This window comes from Filobasidium floriforme (genome assembly GCF_021052385.1).
Source record: "Filobasidium floriforme strain CBS 6241 chromosome Unknown HD553scaffold_29, whole genome shotgun sequence".
NCBI classification, from domain to species: Eukaryota; Fungi; Basidiomycota; class Tremellomycetes; order Filobasidiales; family Filobasidiaceae; genus Filobasidium; species Filobasidium floriforme.
This window is the reverse complement of record NW_025763650.1, coordinates 39,086-51,755: the sequence shown is the minus strand read 5'-3', so window position 1 is coordinate 51,755 and position 12,670 is coordinate 39,086. Positions and strand designations below refer to the sequence as shown.

General features: G+C 51.4%; 4 protein-coding genes across 4 annotated transcripts; 3 read left to right on the top strand and 1 right to left on the bottom strand.

Moving 5' to 3' along the window:
* Positions 1 to 1,371: 1,371 nt before the first annotated feature.
* Positions 1,372 to 3,257, top strand: HD553DRAFT_353183 (uncharacterized protein). Its single transcript, XM_046183751.1, has 8 exons — positions 1,372 to 1,539; positions 1,602 to 1,872; positions 1,939 to 2,064; positions 2,133 to 2,207; positions 2,274 to 2,375; positions 2,480 to 2,712; positions 2,783 to 3,059; positions 3,116 to 3,257. The coding sequence occupies exons 2-8, from the start codon at positions 1,774 to 1,776 to the stop codon at positions 3,239 to 3,241; spliced, it is 1,038 nt and encodes a 345-aa protein (XP_046032649.1). The 5' UTR covers positions 1,372 to 1,539; positions 1,602 to 1,773; the 3' UTR covers positions 3,242 to 3,257.
* A 2,649-nt stretch (positions 3,258 to 5,906) lies between these two features.
* Positions 5,907 to 7,383, top strand: HD553DRAFT_320083 (uncharacterized protein). The gene is made up of 4 exons (XM_046181102.1): positions 5,907 to 6,334; positions 6,393 to 6,532; positions 6,601 to 7,034; positions 7,092 to 7,383. Exons 1-4 carry the CDS (start codon positions 5,978 to 5,980, stop codon positions 7,373 to 7,375), a joined length of 1,215 nt encoding a protein of 404 aa, XP_046032648.1. The 5' UTR covers positions 5,907 to 5,977; the 3' UTR covers positions 7,376 to 7,383.
* Positions 7,384 to 10,632, bottom strand: HD553DRAFT_290033 (Oligosaccharyl transferase STT3 subunit-domain-containing protein). Its single transcript, XM_046178334.1, has 11 exons — positions 10,309 to 10,632; positions 9,962 to 10,229; positions 9,516 to 9,863; positions 9,216 to 9,428; positions 8,479 to 9,144; positions 8,392 to 8,406; positions 8,210 to 8,330; positions 8,017 to 8,133; positions 7,901 to 7,948; positions 7,747 to 7,835; positions 7,384 to 7,680 (listed from the first exon to the last, which is right to left on the bottom strand). Exons 1-11 carry the CDS (start codon positions 10,555 to 10,557, stop codon positions 7,508 to 7,510), a joined length of 2,307 nt encoding a protein of 768 aa, XP_046032647.1. The 5' UTR covers positions 10,558 to 10,632; the 3' UTR covers positions 7,384 to 7,507.
* A 191-nt stretch (positions 10,633 to 10,823) lies between these two features.
* Positions 10,824 to 12,542, top strand: HD553DRAFT_320079 (U6 snRNA-associated Sm-like protein LSm7). The gene is made up of 5 exons (XM_046181101.1): positions 10,824 to 10,868; positions 10,967 to 11,162; positions 11,825 to 11,896; positions 11,985 to 12,068; positions 12,178 to 12,542. The coding sequence occupies exons 1-5, from the start codon at positions 10,857 to 10,859 to the stop codon at positions 12,207 to 12,209; spliced, it is 396 nt and encodes a 131-aa protein (XP_046032646.1). The 5' UTR covers positions 10,824 to 10,856; the 3' UTR covers positions 12,210 to 12,542.
* Positions 12,543 to 12,670: the final 128 nt, after the last annotated feature.

The following is a 12,670-nucleotide window of genomic DNA, read 5'->3' as shown; positions in this document are numbered from 1 at the left end:
CTCAGCGAGATTCTGGCGAGATCCGCTATCGCAGAATGAGCCAAAAGTTGTTCAAGACTTGTGGGATTGAACTCAATGACAAGTTTCTGCATTTCAAGGTATCTGATAGCTTGCGCTTTGCAACAAGCCAGTTGTGTGATCTATTCAAACCCAGATTATATAATTGATATTGCAAAGATCTTGGCTTTTCTGATAGCCAATAGGTAAAATCGGTGCCATTGCTGACATCTATGAGCCGCTGAGAGGGGCCTTGAGCCTGGATATGCTTGTAAGCAGCAAATGATGCCTGACATTGGTCAGGCGGGTCAAAATAGAAGAGATTGGAGCATATTCGCTGTGCAATGACAATCTTGCGCTCGGTGTCTTTATTTCAATAAAAGGTCGGTTCCCGATAGACCGACATGAGAGATTTTCGAGTCAGGATGAGAGCAACCTTGCCTCATCATGGATACTCCACATCAGGATACAATTGTGATCGTGTGACTATCTGTGGCAGTCATAGCGAACCTATACGAACGAATTATCTCCAGCGTGATAGGTATCTTACGCCTCTTCGTCGCCTTGGGCGTTAAGCTTGTTAGCGTGTGTCAATGGGCAACGCAAGGACCCTGGTTTCTTCAATGTCGTCTTTAGCCACAGGCGACGACGACGACGGCTACGTTTGCGACAATCCACCACGTCGAACACATCAACGATTTTTTTTCATTCTGATCTATCAGATCCTTCGGAGTTGCTAGGCACTGAGTATCATGCAGTATTGATATACAGTATTCGAATGTTTATAAAGCTGTTTGCCTGGATAGAATGAACTTAAGAAGAACTTCTGACTTGGGCATTGGTTCCGCTTCTGAATATTTCCCAGTACTTGCTTACATACCCTTCCTGCTTGTTGGCAGCCCAGATTGCGAACTTAGCAACTGGTAGCTGGGTTCGAGTTTAAAACACCTCCAAGACTACCATAATAGACTTCGATGTCGCTCCAGCCGCCTTGAAAGCGCTTCTTGGACTATGCTCTCGCCGATCGTCTCGCTCTCACGGTTCTCTTCGCGATAAACCAGGTGACGCTGTCGCACCCGACGCTACAAGGAGATCCTCGCCATCCTTTCCTCTTCTGATGGATTGGCAAGGAAGGAATAATAAGTATGGCTCGCTTATTATCAGCGATCATCTGACTCAGACGACCACTGGTCGCGTCGGCGTCCAGCAGCAACCACATGAAACGCGAAACCCGGAAATGCGGGGGAAGGTCGGGCGACGCGCACCGAACCGCTAGAGATCGCTCGGAACGTCGCTCGACGCTCCTCTATGATTGAATCATCGGCTCATCGGATCAATCAAATCACTTGTCACCACGAACACATGATCGGTATAGATGAATCAAGGAGAGTATATCTCTTTGAAGAGTGAGTGCATCTGCGAATCTGTCGGTCTTACAAGCGGTGGAGCAAATCCCGCAGGCCGTGCGCAGCAGTCAGAGACGGGATCGCAAAAGAGCTTCCGGCAGGTTGATCATCTCGCTTCTCGAAAACAGCTCATATAGTCAGTCTGGCTGTCTATGGAGTACTTCAAGAATACTCTCAGCCACTGATATTGAGAGCTAGCCCTTCAATAACTTTAGAAAAACCCTTCATCAGGACGCTCATCAGAAACCGTCAACAAATAGGCCGATCAACTGACGTTCTGATCGCTCGCCCTTTCATCAATAGCCTCGGAATTTTCACCATCCTTTGGGGCCGATTAAAGGTTTTCCATTAGAATCACGACCGACCGATCATGTCTCAAGAGTCTAAAACAGTGGACAACGAGCGAAAGGAGCTGCCGAGAGCGGGAGGATCGGGTGTAGCAATGAGTCATCGAGAGGGGAAATATATCGCAAGTCCAGAACCTCTAAGCAGTAGTAGCGTCATGAAAAAGCTCAAGTGAGTATGGTGTGTTTAGATTCAAGTCACTCCCGAATACTTCGACACTCGACAACGTAGATGGATCGCGAGTAGGACCGTCCGCACGATCGCACCTGAGTACATGTCTCCCGTTGGCGCTTCATCGACGGGAGTGCACCCTACCGTAGGTCTCACCGCTTTACCTTGAAATGACATACAATTGATTGATCTATTGATATGTAACTGGTCTAGCCTATCCAGAAAGATACAAGTGTGAATGGCGAGAGAGTCCAGGAAGCGAATTCGTCAACGAATACTCAATCGATCGTCAGCCTGACCGCTGAATCCAGATCTTTGTGACATCTTCATACTAACTTCACAACGGCCATTTAGTCCATCGCCACTAGCGAGAATAGGCGCGAACATTCACTTGGACTCCAAGGTGGACGACCAGTCGCGGCTCCGAGATCATCATTGGCCGTCGTCCAACCCACAGTGAGTTCAGGTGCCATCGCGTCCCTGTGCCCCTAGTCGGCTGTATCTCGATACTCCTTTCGTCTCAGTACTGTTCTCTGACCCGATGCTATCTGACACTCCAGGCTACCACTGGAGACAAGCGCAAGCATAACGAGCTCGAAAAAGACTCGCCCGCCGGCAAGGAGAATGATCAAGCCGTCAACAAGAGACATCGGCTTGGCCAGTTCTCAGTCAACATCGACGTGAGGTGGGGGGATGAGACTAAAGCCGAGAAATATACCATGAAGAATGAGTGCGCACCGTACAAGGATTTGGAAGGGATGTTCAATAGGTCGCGAGACGAGGTCTTGGCAAGGTGGGTGAGGTATTCGACTATCCATTCTTCGATACCCATACATGAGCTCAATGGTTAGAGGTCAAAATAGGTATCAACGTCGAGCTTTAGGCTTGTCTAAAGACGACGACCTCCCAAAGACCGAATCCGAGGCGCCCGAAAGCGAGACCAGCAAAGCCAAGCGAGAAGCGGCGGAGACGAAAGCGATCGACGATCGCTACTACAATCTAGCAAACCGGAGGATCGATGTTGAGATGAAGGAAGTTTTGCTGGTCAAGGAGCAAAGATGGAGGACCGAAGCTGAGGCCAAGCTAGTCGAAGTGAAGCTCGCTGAAGTCAAGCTGGTCGAGGCTAGGCTTCATTTGCAGGTAGGTGGTATTGTCGATAGATCCTGAATAAAAACTGACTAGGCTATCTTTCGTAGTGGGCGAAGAACGAAAATCTTAGGATCAGGAACAACGGAAGAGGGAAAGGACGCACAGGAAATACGGATTCCGACTTCTCGACTTCCGACCTGTCTGACCTTTCGGACGAGGGCTCCGACTGGTGAATCGGCATCGAAGCGGCATCTTACCGTAGCTGTTTCTGCTTTTACCGCAAAATCCCATAAGAAGTTGTATTAGCTTTTCGTTCTAGCGGGAGCATCGGTTACCCCTTGTCGGCATGTCTTCAGATCGAAATCGTGTTTAGTGTAATTGTGGCTTTTGTCGATCTGTTACGTTCGGCGGATGCCTCCGCGTGACGACCAGGGAGAGATCCGGAGAGAGCGAGTGAGACGGTCAATGGTAATCACCTCGACAACACCCAACTTCTCGAAGACTAGTCTGTTAACTTTGCATCAAGTCTACAACAGCTACAGATCCAAAGATTCATACAGATATCCTCACTCGACGAAGAGAACGGACTCACGCATACAGCCGCCTCGTGTCATCAGTAGTGAAACCAACGCGATCCCGTGAGTAAACTAGGGCAAGTTTGACAACTGGGAGATCAGCAAGGGCTGATAATGAGGTCTGGGTATAACTGGTCCTATCTGCCGGTGTTGAGGGAACAGTCGATAATGGACGGCGCAAGGGGGATCCACTTCGGATCTACCTTCGGGCAAAACCTCGTTCATAATCAACTCGATAGAAGGTCTGATGATGATCAACCTGAGGATGTTCGCCGAGTTAATCTTTCCAACGGAATCGACACGACAATGGAACAGCAGCCTCTACCAGACTCACCTGGGTTGCTCGGTGAATCTCGAGGAATGAAAAGGACACTGTAAGCTCGATTATGGTCTGCGATCGACTGCTATATCTACTGCTCATTGTGAGGTCCCTTTGGCTACCGAAGAGATGAATCGTCCAGCTCACTGACTGGCGATCGAATCAAGAAGAGCAAATCAGCTGGAGAGGGATTACGTGCACAGGAAGTCGGATCCGCACCATCCGAAAATAACCCGAACCTCAAGTCCAATGCTGCAGTAAGTGGTAAGGGAGTTTTTCTGTTCGACCTTGCGTTGATTTAGAGCATGGATATAGGTCACCAACGCGACACGGACCAGACAGACCGCCAGGCTCACCCCTCCGTGGAACACCCTCAACATCACCTTTACGGCGAAATGGGGTCAGCAGGAAGATTACGAGATCTACAAGTTCCACAGCCCTTTCGTCAGTTACCGGGAACTGGATGCAGTGATGAAGAAATGCCAGCAAGACGTCGAGTGGAGGTAATACCAGGCAAGACTCATGCTGGCAATGGTGATGAACTGACATGTGTGTCTTCGTAGGTTCAAATCCCAGCTGATGGGGTTGGAAGGGGCCAGAGAGAACCTCCCGAAGAGGCCTGATCAGGACATCGAGTTGAGAGTGATTGATAAGAATGAAGAGGCCCGATTGCGGGAGGAGGCCGAGTGGGATGCAGATTTGAAGAATGAGAAGGATGTCGAGAACAGAAGGATCGAGGTTGAGCTTGCGAGGGAAGCCAGGTTGAAGGTCGAGGCGGAGGTGGAGCTGAAGAAGCTCGAGCTCAAGATACAGGTAAGTCTTGGAGGACGCCAGCCGATCAGGCTCGAACACCTTTCTTGACATCCTGCTGACACTGTTCGACCCAAACATCAGCTAGCACAATACGAACATTACAAGCTTTCGCAGGACGGGTCCGGCAGCGGGATCAAGAAACCCTTCGGCTCTTCGACTATTTCGACTAGTCACGATGACTACCAGAGGAGCGTTTCTTTCCCCCTGGTAGACTGACTCTGCCTGATTTTCACTACTTATGAGTTTTTGTTACCCGCTATAATCGTGGCATGTGTATAGTAGTATATAGTCAGTCGTATTTACCGGGCCATGCATGTCGATCCATACGTTGTTTCGTCGTCGAGTCCAAGTCGCGCCGCTAGCGGGAAGGCTTCCGCGTGGACGCCGACACCAACCTCGGTCGAGCGTCGATATCACCTAACAGTACTCGTACATATGCCAACATCCACCTGTACGATCGGTCGGTCGACGTTGGTCGGCAAGAGCATTGAATGAAACCCAAGAACAGAACAGATCTCAGGGACAAATCTCGTGAGTGAGTACTGTACTGGACCTGCTTCAGCATAATACTGAATAAATCGAGCCTGACGCCTTGGCCAACCTCTCTCGGGAAGAATCGAGACACCCCACCTTTGTCCTCATCACGAAACAGCAACATGGGAGATGTCAAGGACCCTTACGCTCCGGTCAGATTGACCGAGCCAACGACTACTGATTGCTGTCGTGTGGATTCGACAGTGATGGCAAGGTCAGCATGTGTCTCGCTGCCGGGGTCCAAGATTCCTTTGACTAATGTACACGAAGCTATGCTTTGCGCAGACCAAGTCTGCAGCAGTATTGAGAAAGGGAAGGAAGCTTGTGATGGACCAGCTTGAAAAACAGAATGGTCTACGGGGATCTGCCCATACTGCAAACAAGCGGAAGGGAACAGGAGCCAGCGATGTGAGTATCTCTCACAAGATGGAGATATTAGCGAGACGATCAACGTTCTCCATATTGAGACTGCAGAGCGTTCCTCTCCCGAAGAAGCCTAAGGTCACATTCGCTAATGCGGACGAAGCCACCCGTGAGAAGATGCTGAAGGAAGCAGAAGAAAATATTAGAGACGACTGGCAAGACTGGCTGAAGAAACGAGAGTTAAAAAACTCCCCCAGGAGGAACGTTGGAGGGTCGAACAGGAACAGCGGGACATTGCCACGGAGAAAAGAACTGGTCTACCCATTGAAGTTCACAATGCAGATCGGGATCTCAGACTCAAAAACATGTGGATAGCCGACCATTCTAAACAATGCCGCTTGCTTGCGATCTTGGAGGACCTCGAGACACACTACATCGATACTTCGCTCCACGACAAAGAGCTCGTCAACGACGATTCCTTATCCCATCGACTATGCGAATTTCTCACCCAACGCCTCGCTCTGTCGCCTGAATGGTCATCCGAGAGTTTGAAGCTCTACGCAAAGGATCTTTCCTTCCTGGTCAAGTGGAACTTTCTGCCGAAAATCAAGGAGGAGTCGCAGAGCATTGTCGCACTGGAGCTGAAGAATCACTGGAAAGGACTCGTGGAGTCGCATTCACTGACTCAGGATACCAGGAAGTCGGTGCAGCTGCCTCGCGAAGTGAGTCTCTGCAATGGCTATGGAACGGGTCATGCATTGCTGATTACAATGCATCTAGGCGGTACGAAAGATCGTTCGAGATAGCATGAAACAGCCAACCGCCGCTAGGGATAACTTCTTCTACCTTCTGAGCTGTACTGCTGAAGTCCGTCCCGGATACTTACTACCTACGCCTACCTATGAGGATTGCTTGACGTGGTGAGTCTTGACTAACCCCGACGAAAAAGAGACGCATGGACTGAGCGGAACCCCTTCGCAAACTGTAGGCAAGAGGTAACGCTGCGGCATGTCATCGGGACTGCGGATGACACTAAGGACAAAGTAGTCCTTGGATTCGCGTTCGATCTGAAGCTCACTCGATGGAGAGGGCCAAATGGCTACAAGGACGTGGAGAAAGGTTGGTCTGCTGGCTCCGTCGCCAACTCGGACGAAATCTACGTGGATCTCCCTCTATACCTCGTCGCCATCGGGTTTGCCCAGAAAGTTTTCATTGGGATCGAAACGATGGAAGATCTCTGGTCATACTCAATTTCTGGCCTCAGGATCAAGTCAGATGCCAGATCATGGCCGGTCTTCCAGAATGCTGAAGGTCAAGCTTGGCGGTACTATACCGCCATGCGAGGCTATCAGACGAGAGCTAAGCAAGCTGGGGTGATTGAAGAAGGGCAAAAGGCTGTGTTTTACGGGGTCACCGAAGCTGGTGAGTTCGGCTGTGGCAGGATAAACCGGGCGCCACTGAGGGTTTTGGCGTTTGTAGAGGCTTTTCGTGAACCGTGGTATCAGAAACAAGACCGTGTTTTCGCAGAGTGGAGCCAGGCTGATGGATGGGGAGAGAAGTATCTTGATGAGGCCGACGAGAGCATCGAGTCGGGTTGTGGTGATGAGAAGGGCGAGGAGGTCACAGCAGTCGATCAGACCACTACGACTACGGATACTGCTCAAACCGTCACCCCGGCGGTCGGAACGTCGTCAGCTCTCGTCGAGATGAAGAAGGCCTTCTTACGAAGGATCATCCAACAACTCGTCGATCGAACCAGCTAGATATGAGGACACATAGTCAAAGTCAGGACGGTGGAAGAAGATCGCATCTCCGTGGCAACCGCTCGACCGACTCGAGCCGCGACCACGAATGTCCGCATGTATGAATATAGCAACATCCTACGATTACAGCATCTATGCCTTTTGCGATCCCTTCTTCTTGGCACCGCCAACTTTAGCAGACTTGCTCTTCTTGAGCTTGGTGCCCTTGGCGAAAGCGGTCGACTCGGGCAGTCCACGGCCGATGTCGTCTTCCTTCTTGACGGCGAAGATTCGGACGATCCAATTTTCCGACGTGAACGCTTCCTCTGCAATGCATGCGGACGAACAAGTCAGCGCGGTGCATGTCGTCATGCTTTTGACCAAAGACTAACCGATAACATTCAACTCGATCGGAGTATTGGGAATCACCTGCTGTCGAACCCGGTCGACCGCTTGTCCACCTCCAAACAGATCGGGGAATCTGTGACGCAGAGAAGACGTCAGCAAGGGGGAGGCGGCTGTGAACAAGCGGAATGTTGAACGTACCGGTAGTATGACATCTTGTACATCAAGCTGTTCTTCATCGTGGGCGAACTGTAAAGGACGACGGTCGGTGTTCAGCTAAGGTGCTCTCTGCATTTAGCACAATCTAGGAAACTTACGCTGAAGCATCCATCTTGTACTCTCCTCGAGGAGTAAAGTAATTCGGTTCCTGGATCTCGTCCGGCCAGATCCCCTGAGAGATCCTGACCATCCACAAGAACTTATTGATGTCGTCACTGTACGATCGAAGCAAACGAGTCTCAGCTCCCCAATCCATCTTTACTTCTCGCTAGTGGTATATGAGCGACTGACCCAGAGTACCCGATGAGACCACCAAAGATCACCAAGAGGTAGTCGACGTCGTGCTTCCTCAAGATAGGGTAGGCGGTCGCTTCATCGGTAGCCATGATCTTTCCGACCGTCGCGATATGGGCTGCGGTGCAGGTGGTGATTAGTTCCTAATTCAAAGCGCGCAAGAGAAGGCTTTCGCTCACTGTTGTTCCAGGTATCTATAATACGGAGCAACATTCCCGTTAGTTCAGCCGCTTCGACCTCGGGTACCACTCTCACCCCATACTCACTGTTATCGACCAAAGTTGTCCTGTTGCTAAATCCAGCGATTTGGTACCCATAATCCCACCACGAAGCGATGACCGCATCCTCCTCCGTATTCTCCCTCAACCACTTGTAAGCCGATCTGAAGTCGTCGATCACGGCCGGACTGCCATCCGCGTTCCTCGAGGCGAGTACGACCGAGGGCGACGAATAGGCGTTGGAGGTGACCCAGGTACAGTGGTAGACGAACATGACCAGAGAGCAGACGAGCGGGGTAAGAACGGCCAGACGAGTATCCAAGCCGTAAATTCCCGGTTTAGACGCTTTGACCTTTTCCGCATAAGCTCGAGGGGTCTTCTTCTCCCCCTTTTCATCGATTATCACCGAGTCCCGATCGGTATCCATATCGATGGAAGGAACGACCGGGTCCATATACGTCTTCAACAAGGTCGAGAACGCCATGGCCGCGGATACACAGACGACAGGGGTGATGACCAACATCAACCTGACCATGACCCCGGCGAAATACGAGCTGAGGACGGCGTAGATGATGATAAAGAGGTGCTCGTCGCGGAGTTCCCGGAAGCAGAGGAAGACTCCGGCGGGGAAGAGGAAGATGAGCATCTCGAGGTCGAAGAAGAAGGAAGGCCAGGCGGTGGGTTGATGTTCCGAAACGGAGGCGATAATGGGAACTGTCGTTGGTGGAGTTGATATCCCATTAGCTACGATCTACCAACTCAGAGGGCAACTTCGAGGAACTCACTGTGAATCTTGGCGTAACCGGTATCCCACAACGAGTAAAACCTCCCGGTCCAAGGTGCGATCCACCCGCTCGTCGTCAACAAGACCAACACCGCCAGCGCTACCGTAAAGGCGAGAACGACGAACGTCTTCAAGAGCGATTGGAACTGCTTGTCGGGGACGAGTCGACGGACGATCCCTACGAAGGCGACCAGTTGGAGCAGACCAAAGACGCCTGTGAATACGAAAGTTCGGATGGTCGTGGTTAGCAAACACGCAAAACGAGAGGAAGGATGGGAGCTGGAAGAACGATACGACTCACCGAGTGCGGCCATGTGTTCACTTGTCCTGACCGGCAAGAACCCGACAAAGGGCACTTGCATACTGGCCAACGTCCCGATCACATACCAACTCGAATACGCCGTATAGATCCGGTTACTGAACCTCCCCATCAGGACAAGCACAAAGACGTGCAGGGGGACCATGTTGGTGATAAAGACGTATCCTCCCCAGGCGGCTACCATCCATCCGTAAAAGATGGCCGAGAGCGTCGAGTAGAAGGCAGAACCGGTCTTTGCGGCGCGGATCCAGAGGTAGAAGGTGAACATGAGGAGGAAGATGGCGATGGCTTCGTTGTCGTAGGAACCGGCGACGGATCGCGAGATGTAGCCTGCGATATTCTCAGATCGAGAGTGTAATGCGACGAAATGTACCGTAAGCAAGAGGAACTTCGAGGAGGGAAATGAAGAGTAAGATGCCAGGACTCACCCGGTACGATCCCCATGAAAGCGGCTGCCAACAATCCCGTACTCTCATCCGCCATCTCACAAGTAAACAGGTACGTCGCCCAGGCCGTCAACCCTGCGAAAGCGGGAGCGAGCATGACGCAGACGTTCCTTATGTCGACGGGGAAGTTGAGATAGTGGAGGACGTTGTAGATGATACCAGAGGTGACCATGAGACCCGGGTAGATCGTACCGCCGACAACTCGACCAAGGGGGTACCATGCTGTCGGATCGAACCAGTTCCAGAATTCCTGCGAGATGAAACACATAATACCACATTTAGCTCGATTGATACTGAATAGACCAGCGAAACCCTCGACCTCGACTCACGTAGAACCCCTCGTTGACGAGGACCTTGCTAGCCCGATAATTGAACCACGGGTCGAACTCGTGGATGATACTCTCGTGCCTAACGACGGCGAACAACCTGCTAGCGATTGCAGCTGCTGAGATGACGGTGAGGATGGTGAACCTCAAAAGGGCCGAGGTGTTTATCAGGGTGGTCTTGCTGATCTTGGGAATGGGGTAGGCGAGCTTGACCTCGCGTCCCGCAGGTCCCGGGGGTATGGGGGTGGACATGGCCGAGAGATACTCCTGTCCGATTGCGGTTGCAAGATGATGCCTAGCTGTGAGGGTAGCCAGAGTAGGTGACCAGATGATCGACGATGTGGTTGACAGCTCATAACCAGTATAACCAGCAGGCAGCAGGTCAAAGGGCGATCCCCGGCCCATTGCTTGCGTGGCAGGTCCACGACGAGTATCAGCTCTGAGTAGTTTCGTATTCATCGCGAGTAGCTAATTCAGATGTTGGTGTAGACAGTTGATGGTGTCACCGTAACCTTGAACACCGTCAAACCACCCATATCAAATCATTAAGCATGTCTGGAAGAGTAAGTCTTGCTGCCTGTCAGCTACGAACCCATCTCTCGCTGACGACGGCCGACTGTCCCGGAATTTGACCTTGAACTTCCAACTTCGACCTCATCAGGGCCAACCCCGAGGCTCATCCTCGACCCGAGGTTCGAACCCTTCTGGATCCCGAGGAGGATCCTCTGCAAACAGGGGCGGACGAGGAGGTGGCGCTTCAGGAGCTGGAGGAGAGAGGCAGAAGAAGGAGGCCATCTTGAACCTGCAAAAGTATCAGGACAAGGAGGTCAGGGTGAAGTTTCAGGGCGGGAGGGAAGGTGAGTTCGGTGCACCGACTTGTTTGATGCCAGGGATCTGGAGCGTATGTTCTTGTGGAGAGACGGTTCGATTTCGAGGAAGTACGATCGGGTATGGCGAGATAAGCACAAAGACGGCCAGGCAAATGGAGTATCAAGCTGGAGGTTGAGGCGAGTGGGTCAGGTAGCTCGGAACGATCGAGCCAGGTCGACATACGATATTCAACGCTCGAAGTTGGGGGACGACAAAGCAGGGCGGAACGAGAGATCTATTGAGAGAAAGAAGCAAAGGCAGGTGGAAGAGGGCAACGCAAACGACTTCCGGTCGACCTGCACCAAGCCGACTCGTTATGTTACGAATAGTCCTCGCGGTCTACACCCAGCGATTCGAAGAACGGTCTTCGAAAGACGCAAACGCCAATCCCATCCCGTTTGCGTTTCGCTCTCGTCCTCGTTGATCTGTTTGCAAAACGCCACTTGTTGCTGTTTCTGCTCGTGTGACTCGAGTTTAGAGGAATTCGGGAGCTGATCCTCTCTCGTCCGTTACCTACCTGAACGAATCGTGCTGGTCTGCCTTGGTCCCTGAATACCTCCTTAATCCTTATGTCGACGTCAACCTGGGATCCACTTGAAACTTGTCCTCGATGAATCTGCCAACCCGGAATCCACATTTACAATCTCAGTCGTCGGAACCCTCAAAGGTTTCGACGCCTTGCAGAATTTGGTACTGGATGATGTGAAAGAGGAAGGGACCGGTGAGTCGCAGGGCCGGATCGGGCGAGACAGATCACTTGGCGCATTGGCTAATCGCATCTCTCTCGAATGATGACAACGATATTGCAGACGGTCGACCTTCCCGGACGCTCGGACTGGTCGTACTACGAGGACCTCAGATCACTTTGATCAGCCCTACGGATGGGTACGAGGGTGAGTCGCTCGAACACCTCCTTGGGTCGTTTCTCCGGAATCGCAAGAGCGTGGATGGCGATTGGAAGGCTAATGTATTGCACGTTTTGCATTTATTTTTCGACTGTAGAGATCTCGAACCCTTTCGCCCAAGCCGAGTAAGAGCGAGAGATAAAAGAATCATTGGGAACACCGGGGTGGATATTATAGGCTTGTCGGTTCCGCGACATTATTTGTATACCTTGACCGTCGACGATGACATGATACGAGATCAGGTCGATCAAGAGGTTGCCAGACTCGCAATTATATAAGGGGTAGGTGCACATCCTGAGAGCACCTGGGTCAGATAAACGTCGGAGTGAGGGTGATTGAGGGGGTGCTGTCGAGGTTGAGCTTCCTGAAAGGCCAGGGAAGACGAGATCAGATGTGAAGCACGACAAGAAGAGCTCAAGATCAAGGTCATGAACTTACTCTTATAAGCTGGATAGTGATGCCCTGTTAAGGATATCTATGATGTCTGCCATCCTGCCCGCTGACGTCGCCTTGTTTCCCGCAGCCATGTCCCCGAAAGCCATACAAGTTGAAGTTTTCGTCTGCATTGATCTATTGATATGTTTTGACAC

Coding starts and splice junctions, on each gene's coding strand:
- HD553DRAFT_353183 (XM_046183751.1), top strand. CDS start 1,774: ATGTCTCAAGAGTCTAAAACAGTGGACAACGAGCGAAAGGAGCTGCCG. Junction 2,713..2,782: donor CGAGACGAGGTCTTGGCAAG/GTGGGTGAGGTA, acceptor AGGTCAAAATAG/GTATCAACGTCGAGCTTTAG. Junction 3,060..3,115: donor AGGCTAGGCTTCATTTGCAG/GTAGGTGGTATT, acceptor TATCTTTCGTAG/TGGGCGAAGAACGAAAATCT.
- HD553DRAFT_320083 (XM_046181102.1), top strand. CDS start 5,978: ATGTGGATAGCCGACCATTCTAAACAATGCCGCTTGCTTGCGATCTTG. Junction 6,533..6,600: donor TATGAGGATTGCTTGACGTG/GTGAGTCTTGAC, acceptor CGCAAACTGTAG/GCAAGAGGTAACGCTGCGGC. Junction 7,035..7,091: donor TTACGGGGTCACCGAAGCTG/GTGAGTTCGGCT, acceptor TGGCGTTTGTAG/AGGCTTTTCGTGAACCGTGG.
- HD553DRAFT_290033 (XM_046178334.1), bottom strand. CDS start 10,557: ATGTCCACCCCCATACCCCCGGGACCTGCGGGACGCGAGGTCAAGCTC. Junction 9,864..9,961: donor TTTCATGGGGATCGTACCGG/GTGAGTCCTGGC, acceptor AGAATATCGCAG/GCTACATCTCGCGATCCGTC. Junction 7,949..8,016: donor TACAAGATGGATGCTTCAGC/GTAAGTTTCCTA, acceptor CGTCCTTTACAG/TTCGCCCACGATGAAGAACA.
- HD553DRAFT_320079 (XM_046181101.1), top strand. Junction 11,163..11,824: donor GTTTCAGGGCGGGAGGGAAG/GTGAGTTCGGTG, acceptor TTACAATCTCAG/TCGTCGGAACCCTCAAAGGT. Junction 12,069..12,177: donor CCCTACGGATGGGTACGAGG/GTGAGTCGCTCG, acceptor TTTCGACTGTAG/AGATCTCGAACCCTTTCGCC.